This window comes from Somniosus microcephalus, unplaced genomic scaffold, assembly GCF_052327205.1.
Source record: "Somniosus microcephalus isolate GS21.2 unplaced genomic scaffold, FLI_Smic_1.0 scaffold318, whole genome shotgun sequence".
Taxonomy (NCBI): Eukaryota; Metazoa; Chordata; class Chondrichthyes; order Squaliformes; family Somniosidae; genus Somniosus; species Somniosus microcephalus.
The window spans coordinates 266,960-290,919 of record NW_028225505.1 but is presented as its reverse complement, the minus strand read 5'-3'; the positions used below and the strand labels follow the sequence as shown (position 1 = coordinate 290,919).

General features: G+C 44.8%; 1 protein-coding gene across 3 annotated transcripts in view; it reads right to left on the bottom strand.

The window, feature by feature from the left end:
- Positions 1-23,960, bottom strand: part of LOC147081883 (kinesin-associated protein 3-like) — a 166,462-nt gene that overhangs the window by 61,924 nt on the left and 80,578 nt on the right. For 2 of the 3 annotated variants that reach the window (XM_085980621.1, XM_085980622.1), the window contains one exon: positions 11,887-11,987. The exons of the other annotated variant lie outside the window; for it this stretch is intronic. In XM_085980621.1, the coding sequence (XP_085836747.1) occupies positions 11,887-11,987 (101 nt within the window). The remainder of the gene's footprint in view (positions 1-11,886; positions 11,988-23,960) is intronic. 3 annotated transcript variants of the gene reach the window in all.

Here is a 23,960-nt window from a genome sequence, read left to right as displayed (position 1 = left end):
TCTACCACGGTGCGGAGTGAGCCGATCAGCAGGGAACAAGGCGGCCGAAGAGACTGTGAGTAGGGGAAGGTGTAGAGAATATCCGGAGGATAAGGGCAGAGCACTCGACCTCGGTCGAGGGGGAGCTGTGCCGGCCAAAAGTCGGGTCCAACGGCGTCGGGTGACAGCCGGACCGCGATCGGCGGGAAAAATCCGGGCAGCGACCGCAGCGCTGAGCCTGCGAGTAGGCGCGGGAAGAGAAACCCAGCCGCAGCCGGGGAGGGAAACACCGGTCTGCGAGAGGGCTGGGGAGGCGAACGGGAACCGTGCGGGTGAGAGCCGGGTGCGGAGAGAGAGACTGCGAGGAGCCAGTCCAGCGGCTGAGCTGTTCTCCACCAACGGGGTACTCAGAGCCGGCAAAACCGAACGTGCGGGAGTGGGTGAGAGACACAGCCGAAAACGGGGTGAGAGACTGCGCGAGAGCCAGTCCAGCGGCTGAACTGTTCTCCACCAACGGGGTACCCAGAGCCGGTAGCACCGAACGTGCGGGTGAGAGCGACAGAGCCGGGTACGGAGAGAGAGACTGCGCGAGAGCCAGTCCAGCGACTGAACTGTCCTCCGTTAACGGGGTGTACCCAGCGCCGGTTGGGCGGGAGGAAAAGACATAGCCGAGTAAGGGGAGCTGTGCGGAAGCCAGCCAGCGGCTGAACCTGTCCGCTGTGGGGGAAGCGTACCCCTTCCACCGGAAGAAACGCGGGAAGCCGCCATTAGGCGGAGAAGACGCCAGAAGCGGGATACCGCCATTGAAGTGGGCGGGGAGAGAAGGAAAGAGCGGGAAACCGCCGATTTCGCGGGAAAACCGCCATCTTAGAAATACACAAATAAATAAGAATACTTAAAGAAATACTGGTGCTGCTCCCAAGGGAAGAAAAATGCCTAAGCGAGGGAATATTAACGACTTTAATTCGGAAATAGAAGACTGGGCCACGTACGTGGAACGCATAGAGATCTATTGCGAAGCCAACAAAATAGAGGAAGACGACAAGGCGATAACATTGCTAAACTCGATGGGGGCAAAAACATACGGGCTCTTGAAGCATCTAATAGCACCAAATAAACCAGCGGATCAGACCTTCGAAGAGATTGTGGCTGTGCTGAAGGACCATTTGAACCCCACACCGCTGATGCTGGCTGAACGATTCAAATTCTACGCAAGAACGCAGAAGAAAGACGAAAGCAATGCGGAATACTTGGTCGAACTGCGTAGGCTAGCGAAATACTGCCAGTTCGGAGGGAATCTGACAGAAGCGCTGCGGGACAAGTTCGTATGCGGATTGTCCAAAGAAGGGACGCAGAAGCGACTACTGGAAGAGAACGACCTCACACTGGACAGGGCTGCCCTTATAGCTGCATCGCACGAAGCCGCAGCGAAAGGAACGGTGGAAATGCAACTAAAGGCGGCGGCACTTGGGGTGGACCAAATTACTTCAAGCACAACAAAATGCTACCATTGTGGGGAGACCACGCATGACCAGAATCAATGCTGGTTTAAGAACCAAGAGTGTAGGAAATGTGGCAAACTGGGTCACATCGCGAAGGTATGCCGGTCCGGGAAAAAGACCAAAAATCAAAGGAAGCCACCACAAGAAAAGTACAACAAGGTACACAAGGTGGCTGAGAAGAGTTCAGACGAACAGAATTCAGACTCAGACCCAAACAACCAGGAGCTGGGTAGGCTGAGAATCCACAATGTGGGTAAAGAAACGGATCTACAGGCCATCTGGGTCATACTAAAAATAGCTGGAGTCCAAGTAAGAATGGAGCTGGACACTGGATCAGCTCTATCAGTCATCAACCGAAGGGACTACCACCGGCTATTCTCTCACATACCTTTAAGAAATACCAAGTTCGTATTACAGACATACACTGGGCATAACGTATACCCCGTGGGGAAAATAAGAGTCAAGGTGAGAGATAGGGGTAAAGAACACCCAAGAATGAACTTGTACGTATTACCTGAGGGAGGACCACCACTTCTAGGACGGGAGTGGATTAAGAAAATAGACATGGAATGGCATTACCTAAAAGCCATAATGAGGGAGGACTCGGTGCAAGCTATTAGCTCAGATTCTGAAATGGATGATGATAAGACCAAGTCGAATATGGAAGACAAGGCTAAAAGGGACTTGCCGACGATGGGAAAGAAAACGAAGACATGCAGAAGGACTTATGGTACCAAGAAGAATAAAGCTGCAGAGCAGAACTCCAGGTTGACAGAGAATTCTGAGCCTGTTCAAGCAAAGGATTCATCCATGACGGAAGAACACCGAGCTCGGACGCAAACTTATGTCAAAGTACGACAACAATTAGAACAGTTGAGTGACCGTCTCGTACAAGAGATGAAAAATATGGAAAGGTTCTGGGACACCGAATGGGAGAACCTGGAAAGACTACAGAGACAGCTAGCTCAAGCAGAGAGCGACCATAGAGCCATCATGGTCAAATACCAATCACATTCCCCTGATGCTGTTCAGGAACTAGAATATTTACAGAATGAACCAAAGGAAGAGGAATCTTCAGGGAGCCAGGATTTTATTCCAGTTCTGCTCTACGACTCCTTACAAGCAGAGTGTGAGAAGTTGAAAGAACAGTATGAACAGGCCCAGGCTACAATTCTGGAGGGGGTCAACTCGGCAGCCTCCGAAAAGCTAGTTTCAGTAGAAGCATATGAACAACTAAAGGTTGAACATGAGCAAGAAGTCCAACGGCTGCAGGAAATTCTTGATGAGCTCAAGGCCAAGACAGACTCATCGGTAGGAGATCCATCCATCGATGAGAAATTAGAGGTGAAAATCATGGCAGAGCATGAAAGACAGGATGTCCAAGAACTTATAAAAACATTGAAGGACACCCAAGACAAATATGAGGCGGCAATGGCCGAGGTTCAACAACTTGAAGAACAGATTCAACTGGGAATCCTTTCAGTGGAAGAACAGGACACTGTAAGAATGGTCCCTGAACATGAACTAGAGAGCATCAGGGCGCAACTTTTCCGAGCGCTGAAAGCCAAAGTTCAAGAGGAACGTAAGGTGGAAGTATTGGAGAAAGAGGTGGAGGAAATGGAGAAGACTCTGATCCACCGTGTTCCCAGGGAAGAGTTAACGGTCAGCCAACTCCTTCATATGCTGAAGGACAAGACTCTGCAAGGGGAACAATCTGAACACGAGCTTCAATCTTCAGGGGGAACGAGTTCGGAGCTCTCAAAAGTCACGGAGATAGCTGAGGTGGCAACACAAATTTTACAAGGATGCCAAAAGTACGTTGAATCACGTCAAGGTGAACAGAAGAATGTGGAAACCGTTACTTCAGTAGAAGGGTTAAATAGCCTGATAACGCAATTACCGATGGAAAGGAAGGTATTGAACTCACAAATGAGGTCCGTCGTGAAGGAATGGCAGATAACCCAGGAAGAGCGGGATGAATATGAATGCATGAAGAAGGCTTTTCAAGAAAGATGTTTAGGGAAGGAACCACCGTCAGCTAACGTCCAGACGGGTGAGGAGGAAGAAGAAGTCTCTCTCGCTGGCCTAACTCAGGACGAACCCGAATATTACCATGACCTGTTGAGTGACACTGAATATTACGAGGATGTGGTCTGCCCAGCTTGTGATGAAAACTCTCAAAGTGCTGAAATCCGGATGAAGCACTTAAGGTCTAAGGAACATAGAGAGTTGGTGGCGCTACAGCTGGCAGCCGAGAAAGGAGCTCCGAGAGTTTCAAAAAGGCAGAAAAGAAAAAGAAGCAGAAGATAATAGCTGTCTAAAATATTAGCACTTCTACCATTCCAGGCGGGACATTACGAAAGGAGCTAAATTAGTTGAAAAACTGGAAAGTGTCAAGACAGCCAGTTGGTTGTAAAAGTCCGCACTGCTGGTTCAACAGGACGAAGGTTCAAGCTGTTACGTCAAGAAAAAGGCTATGGAGGAGTCACGCTAGCCAGGTAATCAGGCTACACCAAAGAAATGTTGTTCGGAACGAGTCAAGATCAGAGACTGAATCTATGAACTGTTTCCGCAGAGACTGAACCTGTGAACTGTTTCCACCGAGATTATATTTGTAAATTGTTTTATATGACATTGACTCCACCGAGATTATATCTGTAATTTGTTTTATAGGAAGTTGAAGATATGTATGTTTAACGGGGACTCTGTAAGTAATAAGCTAAAAAGGGAGGATTGTAGTGTATGTACCCGTCTATCTTTAAGGGAACTATTGAATGTAACCGTTCACCTTTAAGGGAACTACTTTAGGTGTGGCACTATTTGTTTGGCTTCTGTATACTGTAATGCCGATAGTGACCACACCAGTATATAAGTGTTGTGCCAGGAGTTATTGGGCAGATTCGCCCGGACCTTCGAATAGTAAAGACCTGTTTTGTTTGTTACTTCTGAAGTCTGTGTATTTATTAACTGCACAACCCACAGACTTTACATCACCTGCCTGAATCACTTCTTACAGGCCCAGTGGAAAAGCTTAGTATGGTGATGAGTCACACAGACCAGAAGGTTCCATGTTCAATACCAGATCTGTGCTGAGTAAAAGGATCTCAGCCACAACAGTTAGAATGCTGAAAATGGAGCTTTAGCATCTTTGCATTAAGGAGAGAGGGAAAAAAATCAACCAGAATTCCCATTGCTAATTGATGTCCAGTGACCCCTGCTGCAAAAGTGTACATGTATGGAAGTTGAGTGAGGCATGATGAGGCACGGCTGTGAAGCTCTTCACTGTCAAACAGCTTTGCAATACACAATGCCTAGGCTCATATGAAAAACTGCGCACGATACTAGAGCACTGCCAGTGCCAGAAGAGTCACACCCCAACACGGGTCTGTGTTTTAAGGAGAAGAGAATAAGAAAAACAAGCTGGGGGAGAATTAAGAAAATGGCACACTCATTTTCTTCAAAAAAAGATTTTAAAAAAGGTAGTGTAAATTATTTTTTTTTAAATGTTTCTGCTAAGAACAGATAGATTTTGAGTAATTTAATAAAGCTTAATCCACAGTATTTTCCAAACAAGTTATTTTTGATACAGAAGCCTGATCACCTGCTTTATAATGGGCCAGAAATTCCTAAACGGGGCTTGCAGCGCGTGCAAGCCCCGTATTTGCACTTACCCCGCGCTACTGCCGATCAGCTCCAGGGACGCCTGGACTTGGTGTTTGAAAAAGAAGAATCCCGGGCAGCGTATGACGTCACGCCGCCCAGGAGTGCAGCCAGCGCGAAGCAAGGAGCGTGCAGTGCAAGTGAGACACGCCCCTTGAGGTCTCAGTTTCACTGGACACGCCCCCAATGTTTCTGTCAAGCTGCTAAGCATTTTTACATGCAAAGCAGCAGTTTAAATTGGTTTTTGGAAGTTTTTTGAAGATTTTGGTAACTTTTATAAACTTTTTAAAATGTTTACATTATTTTGAGTAATCTGAAGTAGTTTTAAAGAGAATTAAAGCAATTTAAAGACTTTTAAAAGCCCTAAAAGAATTTTTTTAATTCCATTTATTTATTTAGCAATGTCGTCGTCATACGTGTCTTCACACTGTTCCCTTTGGGGAACTGTATGAAGTGGTGGAAGGATTTATGGCCATGATTAACGCTCATTCCGTGACCGTAACCATCTTTGAACCAGCCATTAGGGCGGTTAGTCCTATGGCGGGAGGGTTTTACGGGCTCCCATAAGCTATACAAGGAGGGGGGGCCACCCACACCCACGGACGCAAATATCCCACTGGATGTCAACCCAGAATTTAGAGCCGGAGCTCCGACTCCACTTGCCGGGACTGTCTGGAGCTGGGTTCGAAACCCTACCCTGATCTGGCCCAGCGGCGGGGATCCTACCGCTATGACAAAGGCCCAATCCAATTAGCAACTTAAAATGGCAGCATAGGGCTCCAGTCACGGGGAGGGAAAAGGCGCAGGAAACGTATGGGTGTCACCTTTTGTGCGGAGTGGGCCTTTTGCGTAGCAGTAAGCATCCCCGCCGCTGGGCCAGAAGGAGTAGGGTTTCGAACCCCACTCCAGGCAGTCCCAGCAAGTGGAGTCGGAGCTCCAACTTTAAATTCTGGGTGGACATCCAGCGGGATACTTGCGTCCGTGGGTGTTGGTGGCCCCCCCCCCCCCCTCAGATGGGTTGTGGGAGCCCGTAAAACCCTCCCGCCATAGGACTAACCACCCTAATGGCTGGTTGAAAGATGGTTACGGTCACGGAATGAGCATTAATCACGGCCATAAATCCTTCCACCACTTCAAACAGTTCCCCAAAGGGAACAGTGTGAGGATACGTACGATGATGACCTATTGCGCAATGCACCTCCTTGGACCCTCAATCGCAGATGCGAGGGGGCAAGTCGTGCAATTGTTAAATCTTTTATTTTATTGACATGTGAAATGTTGGCCCAGTAATTCCCTTCCAAATGCACTAGTACGGTCGGGGTACTTACGCATCTGGCCGGATGAAATGCCGGTTTTCAGCATGCACAGTGCATGTGGGGAAAACCGGCATTTCCTGTCCTCTGAACGAAGGGGTTCAGAGGCAGAACGCGTGCGACTGCACAGGCAGCGCGTGCGCAGTATAATTCGCCGCTTTCATTAATGCTTTCAGTGAGGTCAAGTCATTACAACTTACACATGAAAAAAGCATGGGTACAGTTGCTCCAGAGGCTGCGGAGGAAGATATTTATTATCGTGGAGCTTCTGAAAGTATGTATGTCTGTATATATTCCTTTGCGTGTTATGTATATATTCCTTTACTTATGTGTATGAATGTATTATTTAATTATGACTTTCAGAGAAAGTAACTTATTGGAAAATCATAATTAAAAACATACATTCATACACATTAGTAAAGGAATATAAAACATACATACATATACGTAAAGGAATATATGTGGACATACATACATAACTCATTCTCACATTCAATTCACACAGCCACAATTGCTCCTTCTACCTACCGTTCTGAAAACCCTTTTTAAAAAAATAAAAAAATAAAAAATTTTAACTTTAAAACTTACTTAAAATTTCTTAAAATAACTTCCCTCCCTTTCCCAAACAAAAATATTGCATTTCAAAAGTTCCACGATAAAATATATCTTCCTCCGCAGCCAATGAATAACTTTACACTTGCTTTTTTGAAGTGTAACTTCTAAGGACTTACCCTCACTGAATCCATCATTGAAATCCACAAAGTTCACTGCGCAAGCGCTGCCTGTGCAGTTGCACACGCTGTGAATAGACCTCGGGTCTGGAAATGCCGGCGTTCCCCGCATGCGCTGCTCCTGCTGAACGCCGGCATTTCCAACGGCCAGCTGCGTGAGTAACCCGACCGTACTCATGCTTCTGGCCTGGAATTTCTGGCCCAATATATGCCCGTTCCAACATCAAGTGGTGGGTACTGTTACTTCAATCTACAACTGAGGTCAAATATGATAATGTATTATTTATACTTCAATAATTGCTGCAAATCAGCTGCAAATCCAAGTCTGCAGCTGAAGTGTAAATATGGCTTCAAAATGTTACTGATTATTCATATATTATTAACGGAAGCCTAGTCACTACACTAACAATAAATTATAGTCCAAAGTATGCCTTGCTTAAATGTGCTTATTGTCACTCGTCACTGATTTAACAGGAAGGTATTTAGATGTTGAATCTATAGTGAAGAAGCAGTGGTATTCCTTCAGACAATTCCCATATTGAGTATCAGATACCACAGACCCGGACTGAAATCACTGTGTCTAGACTCTCTGGCACCTGACTTCACTTATTTACCAGCAACCAGAGGCCTACTCTGCACTCCCCACATCCACACACCTTCCCCTCCAACATCTTTGAATGATTACAGCAAAAAGCTTGCTTTCCTCTAGAATCGCTATCCTGACCAATGACTCCCGAGCTCACTGTTTGATCTGATCAACCAGCTTATGAACTTTGGCAGATAATGACTTCAAAGAGCAAAGGGCGCTGTATGAAGGGACCTTTAGCAGCATTCCATTAGCGGGAGAGAAAGGAGAGATCAAAGGGGACCATCAAAACAATGGTTTTAGAAAGTCTGGAAAGCCAAGACAGTAGTGTGTTGCTCCATGGCAAAACTGGTTTTAAACTGCATCATTATATAAGCATCTATTTTCATTGGTTCTGATAAATAAATGCCTGTAATTCTGTGGATCACTTGCAATGAGAGTTAAGCCACTTTTTTGGGCAATTTCTGGAGCTTTGCTTCCTGCTGCCGAAACCCACATTCATGCCTTTGTTACCTCTAGACTTGACTCTCCTGGCCGACCTCCCATCCTCCACCTTACATAAACTTGAGCTCATCCAAAACTCTGCTGCCCATATCCTAACTCGCACCAAGTCCCATTCACCCATTACCCACCCCTGCGCTTGCTGACCTACATTGGCTCCTGCTCCAGTAACGCCTCCATTTTAAAATTCTCATCCTCGTTTTCAAATCCCTCCCTGGCCTCGCCCCTCCCTATCTCAATAACCTCCTCCAGCCCTCCGCACTCCTCCAATTCTGGCCTCTTGCGCATCCCCGATTCTATTCGTTCCACCATTGGCAGCTGTGCTTTCAGCTGCCTATGCCCCAAGCTCTGGAATTCCCTCCCTAAACCCCTCTCTCCTCCTTTAAGACTCTCCTTAAAACCTACCTCTTGACCAAGTTTTTGGTCACTTGTCCCAATATCATCTTATATGGCTCGGTGTCAAATTTTGTTTGATAACGCTCCTGTGAAGCGCTTTGGGATGTTTACTACATTAAAGTCGCTATATAAATACAAGGTGTTGTCTATTATAGTGTACATAACACCAACTAATTTCTCCTTTACACATATGTACAACAAATTTGATTCCCTATCTGTGCTAGGTCCACTGATACGGACTAGTTGGGCCAAACGGCCTGTTTCCGCATTGCAACTTCTATGCGTAAATTAACTGATAACAGGTGGAGTGGCAGTAAGTGTTCTACTGTCAGCTTCAGTGCCTCTAAACTAGAGGAAAAATCACTCCCGACTGCTATCCAATTAATTCCCCAAAGTAAATGTGCATGTACATGCACTGGGCGAGGACAGGATTGGGTCCGACTGATTGCTTCTCCATCTCCCACAGAAACACCTGCAATGGCCCAAGCTCTGGAATCCCTGCCCTAAACCTCTCCACCTCTCTTTCCTCCTTTAAGACACTCCTTAAAACCTACCTCTCATCTGCTCTAATATCTCTTTAGGTGGCTCAGTGTCAAATTACGTTTGATAACGGTCCTGTGAAGCACCTTGGGACGTTTTACTTCATTAAAGGCACTACAGAGGTACAAGTTGTCGTTACTGCTTGCAGTGAATCCTTCATCATCCTGGAAGATTTAGGCCCAAAATCCAATTAACGTTAATATGCATGACAGGCCTCAGTGGAATACAGATTTTGCAGCACTGCTGAAGACTGCTTCATTGCTCATGACAAAGTGGTCATCCTGATAGAGAGCGCAGTGAGAACTGCCCGAAGATGAACACACAGCACCACCCAAGCCGTTTTTTTCCAGCAAGAACGTCTAACCTAGTTGGTACCCAAGTTTGCTTCCTCATTGATGAAAATTAGAATTTTTCACTTGAGTAAGAGAAATTTAGAATTTTTTTTTTTAATGCTCACTAAGACAAATATTTACTGGCAGTTCAATCATGAAGGAGCCCAAAGTGAAGGTGGAGATGTTTCTGCAATATTACTAAATCACCTGAAGGGGCTGGAGGAGATTACAGAGATAGGGAGGGGAGAGGCCACGGAGGGATTTGAAAACAAGGATGAGAATTTTGAAATCGAGGCATTGCTTAACCGGGAGCCAATGTAGGTCAGCGAGCACAGGGGTGATGGGTGAACGGGACTTGATTCGAGTTACGACATGGGCAGCCAAGTTTTGGAGGGCCTCAAGTTTACATAGGGTAGAATCTGGGAGGCCAGCCAGGAGTGCACTGGAATAGTCAAGTCTAGAGGTAACAAAGGCATGGATGAAGGTTTCTGCAGCAGATGAGCTGAGGCAAGGGCGGAGACGGGCGATGTTTCGGAAGTGGAAATAGGCAGTCTTAGTTATGCTGCGGATATGTGGTCGGAAGCTCATTTCAGGGTCAAATATGATACCAAGGTTGCGAACAGTGTGGTTCAGCCACAGACAGATGTTAGGGAGAGGGATGGAGTCAGTGGCTAGGGAACGGAGTTTGTGGCGGGGACTGAAAACAATGGCTTTAGTCTTCCCAATAGTTGATTGGAGAAAATATTTGCTCAACCAGAACTGGATGTCGGACAAGCAGTCTGACAATTTAGAGACCGTGGCGGGGTCAAGAGAAGTGGTGGTGAGATAGAGCTGGGTGTCGTCAGCGTACATGTGGAAACTGGCGCTGTGTTTTCAGATGATGTTGCCAAGGGACAGCATGTAGGTGAGAAATGGGAGGGGGCCAAGGATAGATCCTTGGGGAACACTAGAGGTAACGATGCGGGAGCGGGAAGAGAAGCCATTGCAGGTGATTCTCTGGCTACGATTAGATAAGAATGGAACCAGGCGAGTGCAGTCCCACCCAGCTGGACGACGGTGGAGAGGCGTTGAAGAAGGATGGAGTGGTCGACAGTGTCAAAGGCTGCAGACAAGTCAAGAAGGACGAGGAGGGATAGTTTACCTTCGTCACAGGAGAGCCGTTTTGGTACTGTGGCAGGGCGGAAACCTGATTGGAGGGATTCAAACATGGAGTTGTGTGAAAGATGGGCACGGATTTGGGAGGCAACAACACATTCAAGTACTTTGAGGAGGAGAGGTTGGAGATGGGGCAGTAGTTTGCAAGGACGAAGGGGTCAAGGGTTTTTTTGAGGAGAGGGGTGATGACGGCAAATCTGAGGGAGAGGGGGACAGTACCTGAGGAGAGAGAACCGTTACCAATGTCAGCTAACATGGAAGCCAGAAAAGGAAGCTGGGTGGTCAGCAGTTTGGTGGGCATAGGGTCGAGGAAGCAGGTCTCATGGACAAAATGCAGAGAGGTCATGAGGAGGGATTGGTGAGAAACTGGAGAAAGATGAGAGTTCAGGGCTAGACACCAAGACAATAATCAAAAGGATAAAATGACATGAAAATAACCTGTACTTAATAAGGAAAGTTTCATAAAAACTGGGATATTCAAGAACTTTGTACATAGTGTAAAGAGTGGAATAAAAACAAAAACACTATAAATACAGACCAAGTTAGTCAGCGTCTGTAAAAAGAACGAACAAGTTAATGTTTCGGGTGTGTATACCTCTGCAAATGCAGAGGTCTGAAATTAAAATGCCACAGTGGGTCAAGTAGTACAGATAGAAAAGAAACAGGCACAGACCCAGCCGCTAACATGGTGCTCTGATGAACAGTCTAACCCCGATCAACCTGCCTACCTTCCTCCCAAATGCCGACAGATCTGCCCACATTACCATCACATTCTGTTGTAAAGAAAATGGAGGATAAAATAAGGTCTGAAGTTAATAAAGTCAGGACTGAACCAAAGAGCTCCAAAGCATCTAGACAAAAGATAAGACACTGCTCTTGAACCTTGAGTCGGAGGCCAAAGCGAGGGAGTTAAAGTGGCGAGCCACAGGGAGCTCCAAGACACACTTCCATACAGAACACAGGTGTTCAGCAATTGTGTCACCCAACCAGTGTTAGATAAGAGTGCACCATAAGCAGCAGTAGTTTGGAGGAAATACACATAAATCACTCTCGCAAAGTATGGATATATCTATCTATAGTCGTATTTTCTAAATGAAACAGATGTATATTTTAACAGTATCGTTCTCCGTTATCCATTCGTGAAAGTGCCAAATTAGAGACTCATTTAGTTGGTCATGCAGATATTTTTACCTGTGGGATGCAATCAGTGTATGCAAACATGGATTTGAAGCGATCATCCATGGTGACATGGTACAGAATACACATCACTATTTGTCTTTGGTTTTCAATTCCTGAAATAGAAAAGATGAAATAAAATGATAATGCTGTCACTTTCATCAAAATCTCAGGCTTTTTCCTTTTCCAAACACTTTCTAAGATAAGCATAGTAAAAGAATTCAAAAAATTATTTTGTAAAAGTGTCCATTGTAAATGGTGTGTTCTTAACAAAACTTTGATTGCTGTTTACTTATAGTACTGGAGTACTGTGTTCTGTTCTGGGCACCCCAGAAGGATTTCCTGGCTGACATTTGGTTGATGAGTGACATCCTCATTAAAAGATCATATCTGTGTATAATCACTGCACATCAGATTTAACCTGCAGTATATTAAGAGGAATAATGCACTCTGCCAATGCTTGTGTAGTGTAAACGGGAGTGTTATGCCCCAGTAGTCGCATATGGAGTACTGCATTCAGTTCTGGGCACTGCACCTCAGGAAGGATATATTGGTCTTGGAGAGGGTGCAGCGCAGATTCAACAGAATGATACCGGGGCTAAAAGGGTTAAATTATGAGGCAAGGTTGCATAGACTAGGCTTGTATTCCCTTGAGTATAGCATATCAAGGAGTGATCTAAAATTGAGGTGTTTAAGATGATTAAAGGATTTCAGAGGGTAGATAGAGAAAAACTGTATCCTCTGGTGGGGGAGTCCAGAACAAGGGCTCATAGCCTTAAAATTAGAGCTAACTGTTCAGGGGTGATGTTAGGAAGCACTTCCTCACACAAAAAGTTGTGGAAATCTGGAACTTTCTCCCTCAAAAAGCTGTTGAGGCTAGGACAATTGAAAATTTCAGAACGGAGATTGGTAGATTTTTGTTAGGCAAGGCTATTAAGGGATATGGAACCAAGGCAGGTAAATGGAGTTAGACAGATCAGCCATGATCTAATTGAATGGCGGAACAGGCTCAAGGGGCTAAATGGCCGACTCCTGTTCCTATGATCCTATTAGGGTTAGGATTAGGATGCATGTATACAACCCTTCATTAGAGAATGTCTATTTGTTTATTTTTCTAGTTCTTTTTGTAGCCTCTATAAGTTACATTACCAAATTTAACACTTTTCCTCTGAAAGTGTATTAAGGGTTGGTAACATGGAAGTAAATTACTCGCAATTTCAGATTCACTTGATCTCTTCCTACAGTCATTTTGGTTTATAAATAATTGCTACATTAAATCATAATATGCTAACATTTGGTCATATTTAACACTTTCGAGAAGTTAAGTTTTTTTCTCCAAGTCAGGTGCTGCCTCCTAAAATTATACTTTACACAAATAATTATTAGAAGTTTACTGATTACAAAGGTGGGTAAATAATGTGTAGCAAATATTTATTGTGTTTACAGCTAACTGTAATGAGTTTTGCCTTGTCCCATCTAAAGAGCCAAGGCCCCAATTAGATAAACCCCTGATAAACACTAATAACCTTTATTCAGATGTCATGCAGTGCAAATGCCAATGTAATGTTGAGTGCGATACCCTTCGGAACTTGTCATCTCAAAATGGCATCAAAAATGTACTTGTTTCAATTCAGCCTCATGTCATTAGCAAGCCACCTTCTCCTTAAGATAAAGCAAGCTGGAATGCATTCCATATTACGATACATAGCAGGCAGGGAAATTTCATACCAATACATTATGTTTGTGATGAATATCAGTGCCATGATTGCAACCCGAAGAACTGAAAGAAAGAAAATGCTGGAAAAAAAGTTTTCAATTGACAATAGAAAAGTGCAGAATGTATGAAACAAGCAGAATTTTCGTCAAACTCATCACATTTCCTGTTAACAGCAGCTTTCCCCAGTCCCAGCTAAAGTGCTATTATAGTCTTGCAATTGAACTCAAACATTGATGAGATGAAGGGCTGACAAGAAATATACCACAGAGGTAAAACTTCAGTTTGCAGGTTAGGACTAGGGGCTCTACACTGTGGATAAACATTATCTACACTGTGGAAAAACATGCTGTGGCATGGAGTATTCATGAAATTCTTTTTCAGTCCAATTCTTTTTGGCAAGTGAAGTGTTAATTTAACCAATCAGAAATGTTCCAATGGTCGAATGCTGTACAAATTTTCAATACTTTTTCAGCACTGACTCAGGCACAATTAAGTATAAATACTGATAAAATGCTGCAAAGTCAACACCATTTATTAACTTTCCATGTCTCCTTCATAACAGGATTGAAGTTTAATATTTGGTCTCACATCAGCACCACACCACTTCCTGTTAACACAAGTGGGTTTCATCCTGCACCTTGATAAATTCACTACAGGTTGTATTCTGTAGTAAATGGATAAAGCTGAAGAATTCCCAATAACAATCCAAAAGCTGGTTAGTTCTCCTAGAAATTAAGCAAATGGCCATTGTAAGGCAGATAACTATAAATTTAAATCACTGATTGTTAATACAGTACACAAGATACAGTGCGCTATTTACATCTGTAAATGCTGCTCATATTATTCATAGAATTTGCACTTATATAGCACCTTTAATGTAGGAAAATGTCCCAAAGTGCTTCACAGAAGTGTAATTAGACAAAAACTGACATCAAGCTCAAGGAGGAAATATTACAATGGGTGACAAAAAGCTTGGTTAATGAAGTAGGTTTAAAGAGGATCTTAAAGGCGAGAGAGGTGGATATGCTAAGAAGTTTGAAGAGGGAATTCTAGAGCTTAGGACATAGACAGCTGAAGTCACAGCCTTCAATGGTGGGGCAAAGGGAGTGGGGGTTACACAAGAGGCCAGAGTTGGAGGAACGCAGAGTTCTTGGAGGGTTGTAGAGCTCTAGGAGTTAGAGATAGGGAGGGGCAAAGCCATGGAAGGATTTAAACATGAGGATGAGAATTTTAAAATCAAGACGTTGGTGGACTGGGAGCCAGTGTAGGTCAACGAGCATAAGGGTGAAGGGTGAGCGGACATGGTGCGGGTTAGGACGCAGGCAGTAGAGTTTTGGATAAGCTCAAGTTTATGGAAAGTGGAAAATGGGAGGCCGGCCAGGAGTGCACTGGAATAGTCGAGTCTGGAGGTAACAAAAGCATGGATGAGGGTTTCAGCAGCAGATGGGCTGAGGCAGGGGAGATATTACGGAGGTGGGAGTAGGTAGTCTCTGTGATGGAGAGGGGGCCAGTCCAGAGAGGGGGAGGGAACGGAGTTTGTGGCAATGGCCAAAGACAATGGCTTTGGTTTTCCCAATGACTAATTGGAGGAAATTGTAGCTCATCCAGGACTGGGTGTCAGACAAGCATTCTGACAGCACAGATGCAGTGGCAAGGTACAGAGGTGGTGGTGAAGTAGAACTTGGTGTTGTCAGCGGACATGTAGAAGCTGGCACCATGTCTTCAGATGATGCTGCCAAAGGACATCTTGCAGATGAGAAATAGGAAGGGGCCAAGGATAGATCCTTAGGAGGCTCTAGAGGTAACAGTGGGGGTGGCAGCAAGAGGAGCCATTGCAGGAGATTCTCTGGGTGCAACTGAATAGCTAAGAGTGAATCCAGGCAAGGGCAGCCCCATTCAGCTAAACATCAAAGGAGAGGCATAGCAGGAGGATGGTGTGGTCAACTGTGTCAAAGGCTGCAACAAGATCGAGAAGAATGAGGCAGCATAATATAGTTCACAGAGGATGCCATTTGTGGCTTTGATTCGGGCCATTTCATTGCTGTGGCAAGGGCAGAAACCCGATTAGAGATGTGAGAAATATGGGAACAGATTTTGGGATGCATCACAAAACATGTTTGACATTTGTACTGTATGAATACAAAAAATGAATACATCATCTTGGTATAGATTTTGTTCTGTGTAAATCCATTTTTCACTGCAGGAAATCATTTAAAGTGTACATCTTTAGTATTAATTTATGTGAAGTCATTTCGCTATGTGAAGCTGCTCAATTCAAATGAGGATCCACCCCTACGAAAAAAAAACCTAAGCGAGGCCATTTTTAAACTCCTTAATTCCCAAGACCATTTGTACATTGTAAAAATAGATTTGCGCGTAACTAAACTTCCCAATATAAAGCTCATCAAGAGTTTAATTTGTTTGATTGCTGTTCTAAAACAGAAGAGATACAGATTTCCACAAACTGCAATCTTACAAACGGACAGGGAAGATTCCATGTGTATTATACGGAACGCCATAACTTCATTCACTCATTGAGCGCTCAGGAGTTTAGGCAGGAGGAAACACAGAATTCTCCTTGTCCTCTCAATTTACTTTATTCTGTTCCTCATTTAACACGACATAAGCCCAACATTTTGTACTTCATTTCAGTGCCATGTATCAAAATAGCCAGATTTAAAACTAATAAAATGTTTGATTTCTGTAATCCACAAATTGAATGCAAGAAAGCACAACTTTACATCGCGACTCAGATGGTGAGGAGATTATGTTTGTGCGCTGAAGGGTACTTTTCAAAAGAGCAGTTTCTCTGCTAATCAGCTCTCTTATCCATACACAAAGAAAATACTGCAGATGCTGGAAATCTGAAATAAAAACAGAAAATGCTGGAGAAACTCAGCAGGTCAGGCAGCATCTGTGAAGAGAGAAAGAGAGTTTCAGGTCGATGACCTTTCTTCAGAACTGGAAAAAAGCAGGAAATGGAACAGATTTTTAAGCAAGTGAAGAGGTGGGGAAAAAGGGGAGGGGATGAAAGAACAAAAGGGAAGGTCTGTGATAGGATTGAAGGCGGGAGAGATTAAGAGACATTAAGAGATATTCAAGGCAAAAGGAGATGGTAATGGGACAGGTTAAGAAACAAAGGATGGCTCTAGACGAAGTGTAAATTGCGCTGGCAGAATGAAAGACAGCTGCCATGTGGGGGAGAAGAAAAAAAGACACAGACAAATATATATATATCTATGATAGGAGCCGAGGTTATGGTCTGAAATTGTTGAACTCTATGTTGAGTCCAGAAGGCTGTAAAGTGCCTAATCAAAAGATGAGGTGCTGTTCCTCGAGCTTACACTCAGCTTCCGTGGAACAATGAAAGAGGCCGAGGACAGTGAGGTCCGAGTGAGAGTGGAGCGGTGAATTAAAATGACAGGCAACCGGAAGCTTGGGATCCCCCTTACGGACTGAGTGGAGGTGTTCCGCAAAGCGGTCACCCAATCTGCGTTTGGTCTCCCCAATGTAGAGGAGACCACATCGTGAGCAGCGAATACAGTATACTAAATTGCGAGAAGTAAAAGTAAATCGCTGTTTCACCTGGAAGGGGTGTTTTGGGCCCTGGACAGTGGGAAGGGGGGGAGGTATAAGGGCACATATTGCATCTCCTGCGCTTGCATGGGAAGGTGCCAGGCAAAGGGGGAAGAGGTGTTGGGGGCGATAGCGGAGTGGACAAGGGTGTCGAGGAGGGAATGCTGAAAGGGGAGGCGAGGGGAAGATGCATTTGGTGGTGGGATCCCGCTGGAGGTGGCGGAAATGGCGGAGGATGATCCATTGAATGTGGAGGCTGGTGGGGTGAAAGGTGAGGACAAGGGGAACTCTATCGTGGTTCAGGGAGGGAGGGGCAGGGGTGAGCGCAGAAGTGCGGGAGATAAAACGGACACGGTCAAGGGCTGTGTCAACCACGGTAGAGGGGAATCCTCGGTTGAGGAAAAAGGAAAGCATGTCAGAAGCACTGGTATGGAAGGTGGCATCGTCAGGGCAGAGACAGAGAAACTGGGAGAATGGAATCGAGTCCTTACAGGAGGCAGGGTGGGAGGAAGTGTAGTCCAGGTAGCTGTGGGAGTCATTGGGCTTGTAGTGAATGTTTGTCAATAACCTATCCCCAGAGATGGAGATAGAGAAGTCGAGGAAGGGAAGGGAAGAGTCGGAGATGGACCATGTGAAGGTGAAGGAAGGGTGGAAATTGGAAGCAAAGTGAATGAAATTATCTAGTTCAGGGCGAGAGCAGGAAACGGCACCGACACAGTCATCAATGTACCGGAAAAAGAGGTGAGGGAGGGGACCTGAGTAGGACTGGAACAAAGTGTTCCATATATCCCACGAAAAGGCAGGCATAGCTAGGACCCATGTGGGTTCCTATAGCCACACCTTTGATTTGGAGGAAGTGAGTGGAGTCAAAGGAGAAGTTGTTCAATGTGAGAACAAGTTCAGCCAGGCGGAGGAGGGTGGTGGTGGATGGGGACTGGTTGGGCCTCTGTTCAAGGAAGAAGCGGAGCACCCTCAGGCCATCCTGGTGGGAGATGGAGATGTAGAGGGATTGTATGTCCAGTGAAAAAGAGGCGGTTGGGGCCAGGAAACTGGAAACTGTTAAAGTGGCGGAGGGCATCCGAAGAGTTGCGGATGTAGGTGGGAAGAGACTGGACAAGGGGAGAAAAAAAGATTCGAGATAGGAAGAGATAAGTTCTGTGGGGCAAGAACAGGCTGAAACGATGGGTCTACCAGGGCAGTCCTGTTTGTGGATCTTGAGGAGGTGGTAGAAGCGGGTTGTGCGGGGTTGGGGAACTATGAGGTTGGTGGCCATGGGGAGATGCGGTCAGTGACCGTCTTGGAAACGGTGGCTTGATGTTCGGTGGTGGGGTCATGGTCCAGGCGGAGGTAGGAGGAGGTGTCGGAGAGTTGGCTTTCAGCTTCTGCTAGGTAGAGGTCGGTTCGCCAAACAACAGCACCACCCTTGTCAGCGGGTTTAATGACAATGTCGGGGTTGGATCTGAGAGAATGGAGTGCTGCACGTTCAGAGGGAGGTAGGTTGGAGTGAGTGAGGGGAGCAGAGAAATGGAGACGGCCGATTACACGCCGGCAGTTTGCAATGAAAAGATCGAGGGAGGGGTCCAGGTGGAACGAGGATTCTGAAAGCGGGAGAAAGGGTCAGCCATGCAGGGGGAAAGACCCCTGGCCAAAGAAGTGGGCATGGAGACGAAGGCGGCGGAAAAAGAGCTCAGCATCTTGCCAAGCTCAAAATTCATTTTGTTCTTTCATTCCCCTCCCCCCTTTCCCCGCCTCTTCACTTGCTTAAAAATCTGTTCCATTTCCTACTTTTTTCCAGTTCTGACGAAAGGTCATCGACCTGAAACGTTAACTCTGTTTCTCTCTTCACAGATGCTGCATAACCTGCTGAGTTTCTCCAGCATTTTCTGTTTTTTTATCTCTTATCCATACACCTCATTTAAAGTTTGCTTTCTTCCACTTAGTAAAAACAAGTTTTAATCATTCCAGAAATAAAACACAATCTTTTAAACACTCAAAACCATTTTTTTTGTTCTTTTCAAAGCTTGCTGCTTCACAATATGCCTAAAAATGCAGTGCTATCTGGCTGAATAACTATAATGCTCCTAAGTGCTTTTGAAAGAAAGAGGAAATCTCTTAAAATATTAACATAAATGGTTACTATACAGCAGCTGATCTCCCAATATGAGCTACAGTGTAATAATCAAGATTTGGCACACAAACTATGTTTCAACTTCAGCTCCCATCAAAATCCTCACCATTTGCTTCAAAGAAGGTACTGTAATGAGCATGAGTGTGTTGGGAGAAAAGACTGAACACCCAATTGGAAACACAACCTTACCTTAGTGTTGGAAACTACAAGACAGTGGAAATATATAACTGACTATTTTTAACTGGAGAATAATTTTAAAAGGATTTATTTCTACCAATAAATTAAAAATAAGGCCACTTATCTGAAGCATTTCTTGAAACTATTAGTATTCCAATAAAAATTTGCCAAAAAGAGTGCACATTATATTTTCCTGTACTTGGAATTTTTGCAAGCATCCGAATACCGACCATAGAACATATATATCAGAAACGCTGCCTACGGAGGGCACGGTCCATCATCATCAAAGACCCTACCCACCCCAGCCACAGTCTGTTCGCCCTCCTACCATCTGGAAGACGCTACAGATGCATTCGCACCCGTACGACCAGATTTAGGAACAGCTTCTTTCCCAGGGCTGTCATCCTACTGAACTCCACAAATAAACACTAAAGCCTGCACATTTGCCGATGCACTTTATTATGGTCATATTTATGCTAATATATATGTACAAATGTATGTTGAAATGTTTAAGTGTCCTAATCCAAATTGTACACTCTCGGGAGCCGCAAGCCTACATTTCGTTGTACTGCACTTGTGCACTAACAATGGCAAAAGTTGATTTGATTTGATTTTTTTATTCATTCTGATGAAATGTACAGTGTGCTATTACATTACAAGTATTTTCTTTTTTTAATTCATTCTTGAGATGTGGGCATCGCTGGCAAGGCCATCATATATTGCCCATTCCTAGTTGCCCTCGATGATGATGGGTCGCCGCCTTCTTGAACTGCTAGTCTGCGGGGTGAAGGTGCTCCCACAATGCTGTTAGGGAAGGAGTTCAAAAATGTTGACCCAGCGATGATGAAGGAGCAGCGATATATGTCCAAGTTGGGATAGTGTGCGACTTCGAGGAGAGCTTGGAGGTGGTGGTGTTCCAATGCACCTGCTGCCCTTGTCCTTCTAGGTGGTAGAGGTAATGGGGTTGGGAGGTGCTGTCGAAGAAGCCTTGGCGAGTTGCTGCAGTGCATCCTTTAGCCAGTAAACTCTGTAGTCACTGTACGCCGGTGGCGAATTTTTAGGCTGATGGATGAACTGCCATTCAAGCAGACTGCTTTATAGAAACATAGAAGTTAGGAGCAGGAGTAGGCCATTCAGCCCCTCGAGCCTGTTCCACCATTTAATGAGATCATGGCTGATGATCCAAATTCAGTACCCTGTCCCTGCTTTCTCCCCATATCCCTTGATCCCTTTACCCTTCACTCCTTCTTGAATATATTTAATAATTTGGCCTCAACTGCCTTCTGTGGTAGAGAATTCCACAGGTTCACCACTCTCTGGGTGAAGAAATTCCTCCTCATCTCAGTCATAAATGGCTTACCCCTATTCCTTAGACTGTGACCCCTGCTTCTGGACTCCCCCGCCATCAGGAACATCCTTCCTGCATCTAGTCTGTCTAGTCCTGTTAGAATTTTATAAGTTTCAATGAGATCCCCTCTCATTCTTCTAAACTCCAGTGAGTATAAGCCCAATCGACCCAATCTCTCTTCATACGTCATTCCTGCCATCCCAGGTATCAGTCTGGTGAATCTTCGCTGCACTCCCTCCATGGCAAGAACATCCTTCCTCAGATAAGGCAACCACAGCTGCACACAATACTCAAGGTGTGGTCTCACCAAGGCCCTGTACAACTGCAGCAAGACATCCTTACTCCTGTACTTGAATCCTCTCGCTATGAAGGCCAACATATCATTTGCCTTCTTAACCGCCTGCTGCACCTGCATGCTTACCTTCAGCGACTGGTGCACAAGGACACCCAGGTCTCGTTACACTTCCCCTTTTCCCAATCTATTGCTGTTCAGATAATAATCTGTCTTCCTGTTTTTGCCACCAAAGTGGATAACCTCGCATTTTTCCACATTATACTGCATCTGCCCAATCACCCAACCTGTCCAAATCATCCTGGAGTTTCTCGGCATCCTCCCCACAGCACACACGTCCACCCAGCTTTGTGTCGTCTGCAAACTTGGAGATATTACATCCAGTTCCCTCGTCTAGATCATTAATATATATTGCGAATAGCTGGGGTCCTAGCACCGATCCCTGCGGTGCCCCACTAGTCACTGCCTGCCACTTGGAAAAAGACCAGTTTATTCCAACTCTTTGCTTCCTGTCTGCCAACCAGTTCTCTATCCAAGTCAGTACCTTACCCCCAATCCCATGTGCTTTAACTTTGCACGCCAATCTCTTATGCAGGACCTTATCGAAAGCCTTCTGAAAGTCCAAATACACCACATCCACTGGTTCTCCCTTATCTATTCTACCAGTTACATCCTCAAAAAATTCCAGATGATTAGTCAAGCACGATTTACCTTTTGTAAATCCATGCTGACTTTGTCCGATAGCAAAATACTGTGGATGCTGGAAATCCGAAACAACAGAAAATGCTGGAAAAACTCAGCAGGTCAGGCAACATCCGTGGAGAGAGAAATAGAGTCAACATTTCGAGTCAAACTCTTTGTCAAGACTGGAAAGGCACAGGAAATGAAATAGATTGAGGCGCCAGGCTGGGAGAGAACAAAAGAGAAGAGTAATTAAGAGGTATTCAAAACGAGACGAGATGGTGATAGGACTAGTGGAGACAAAAGACGGCTCTAGATTAGGTGTGAAATGTGCTGGCAGAATGGGAGACAGCTGTCATGTGGGAGAGAGAGAAAAAAAGAGGGGACGGGAGGAGGGCCAAAACAAAGGTGTGGATAAAAAAAAGTAAAAATGTAATGGGGGCCGAGGTTCTGATCTGAAATTGTTGAACTCGATATCGAGTCCGAAAGGCTGTAAAGTGCCTAATCGGAAGATGAGGTGCTGTTCCTCGAATTTGTCCGATGCTGTCACTGTTTTCCAAGTGCTCTGCTATTTTATAATGGATTCTAGCATTTTCCCCACTACCGATGTCAGGGTTACCGGTCTATAACTCCCCGTTTTCTCTTTACCACATTTTTTAAATAGTGGGGTTACATTAGCTACCCTCCAATCCATGGGAACTATTCCAGAGTCTATAGAATTTTGGAAGATGACCAGCAATGCATCTACTATTTCTAGGGCCACTTCCTTAAGTACCCTGGGATGTAGATTATCAGGCCCTGGGGATTTATCGGCCTTCAATCCCGTCAATTTCCCTAACACCATTTCCCTACAAATACGGATTTCATTCAATTCCTCCCTCTCATTAGACCCTATGTTCCCCGACATCTCTGGAAGGTTATTTATGTCCACCTTTGTGAAGGCAGAACCAAAGTATGTATTTAATTGGTCTGCCATTTCTTTGTTCCCTGTTATAAATTCCCCTGATTCTGACTGCAAGGGACCTACACTTGACTTCACCAATCTTTTTCTCTTCACATATCTATAGAAGCTTTTACAGTCAGTTTTTATGTTCCCTGCAAGCTTACTCTCATTCTATTTTCCCCCTCTTAATTCATCCCTTTGTCCTCCTTTGCTGAAGCCTAAACTGCTCCCAATTCTCAGGTTTGCTGCTTTTTCTGGCCAATTTATATGTCCTCTCCTTGGATTTTATGATTTCCCTTGTTAGCCACGGTTGAGTCACCTTTTTTGTTTTATTTTTATGCCAAACAGGGATGAACAAATTCTGTCGTTCATCCATGTGATCTTTAAATTCAGGACCCTAGTCTCTGACTCAACTACTTCACTCTCCATCTTAATGAAGAATTCGATCATATTATGATCGCGCCTCGTACAACAACATTGCTAATTAATCCTTTCTCATTACATAATACCCAGTCTAAGATGGCCTGATCTCTAGTTGGTTCCTCGACATATTGGTCCAGGAAACCATCCGGTATACACTCTAGGAATTCCTCCTCCACAGTATTGTTACTAATTTGGTTTCCCCAATCTATATGTAGATTAAAGTCACCCATGATAACTGCTGTGCACTTATTGCACGCGTCTCTAATTTCCCGTTTAATGCAATCCCCAACCTCAGCATTACTGTTTGGGGGTCTGTATACAACTCCCACTAACGTTTTCTGCCCCTTGGTATTTCTCAGCTCTACCCATACAGATTCCACATCATCAGAGCTAATACCCTTCCTTACTATTGTGTTAATCTCCTCTTTAACCAGCAATGCTACCCCACCTCCTTTTCCTTTTTGCCTGTCCTTTCTGAATATTGAATACCCCTGGATGTTGAATTCCCAGCCTTTGTAAACCTGGAGCCATGTCTTCATAATTCCAATTACATTATATCCATTTACACCTATTTGCGCAGCTGATTCATCCACCTTATTATGAATGCTCCTCGCATTAAGACACAAAGCCTGCAGGCTTGCTTTTTTAACACTTATTATCTACTGTAGCCCTGTTTGATTTACACCCTTGATTTCTCTGCCTTCCACTTTTGCTTTTCTCCTTCCTGTCTTTTGTTTCTATCCTTGCTTCCCTTTCCTCTGTCTCCCTGCACAGGTTCCCAACCCCCTACCATTTTAGTTTAAA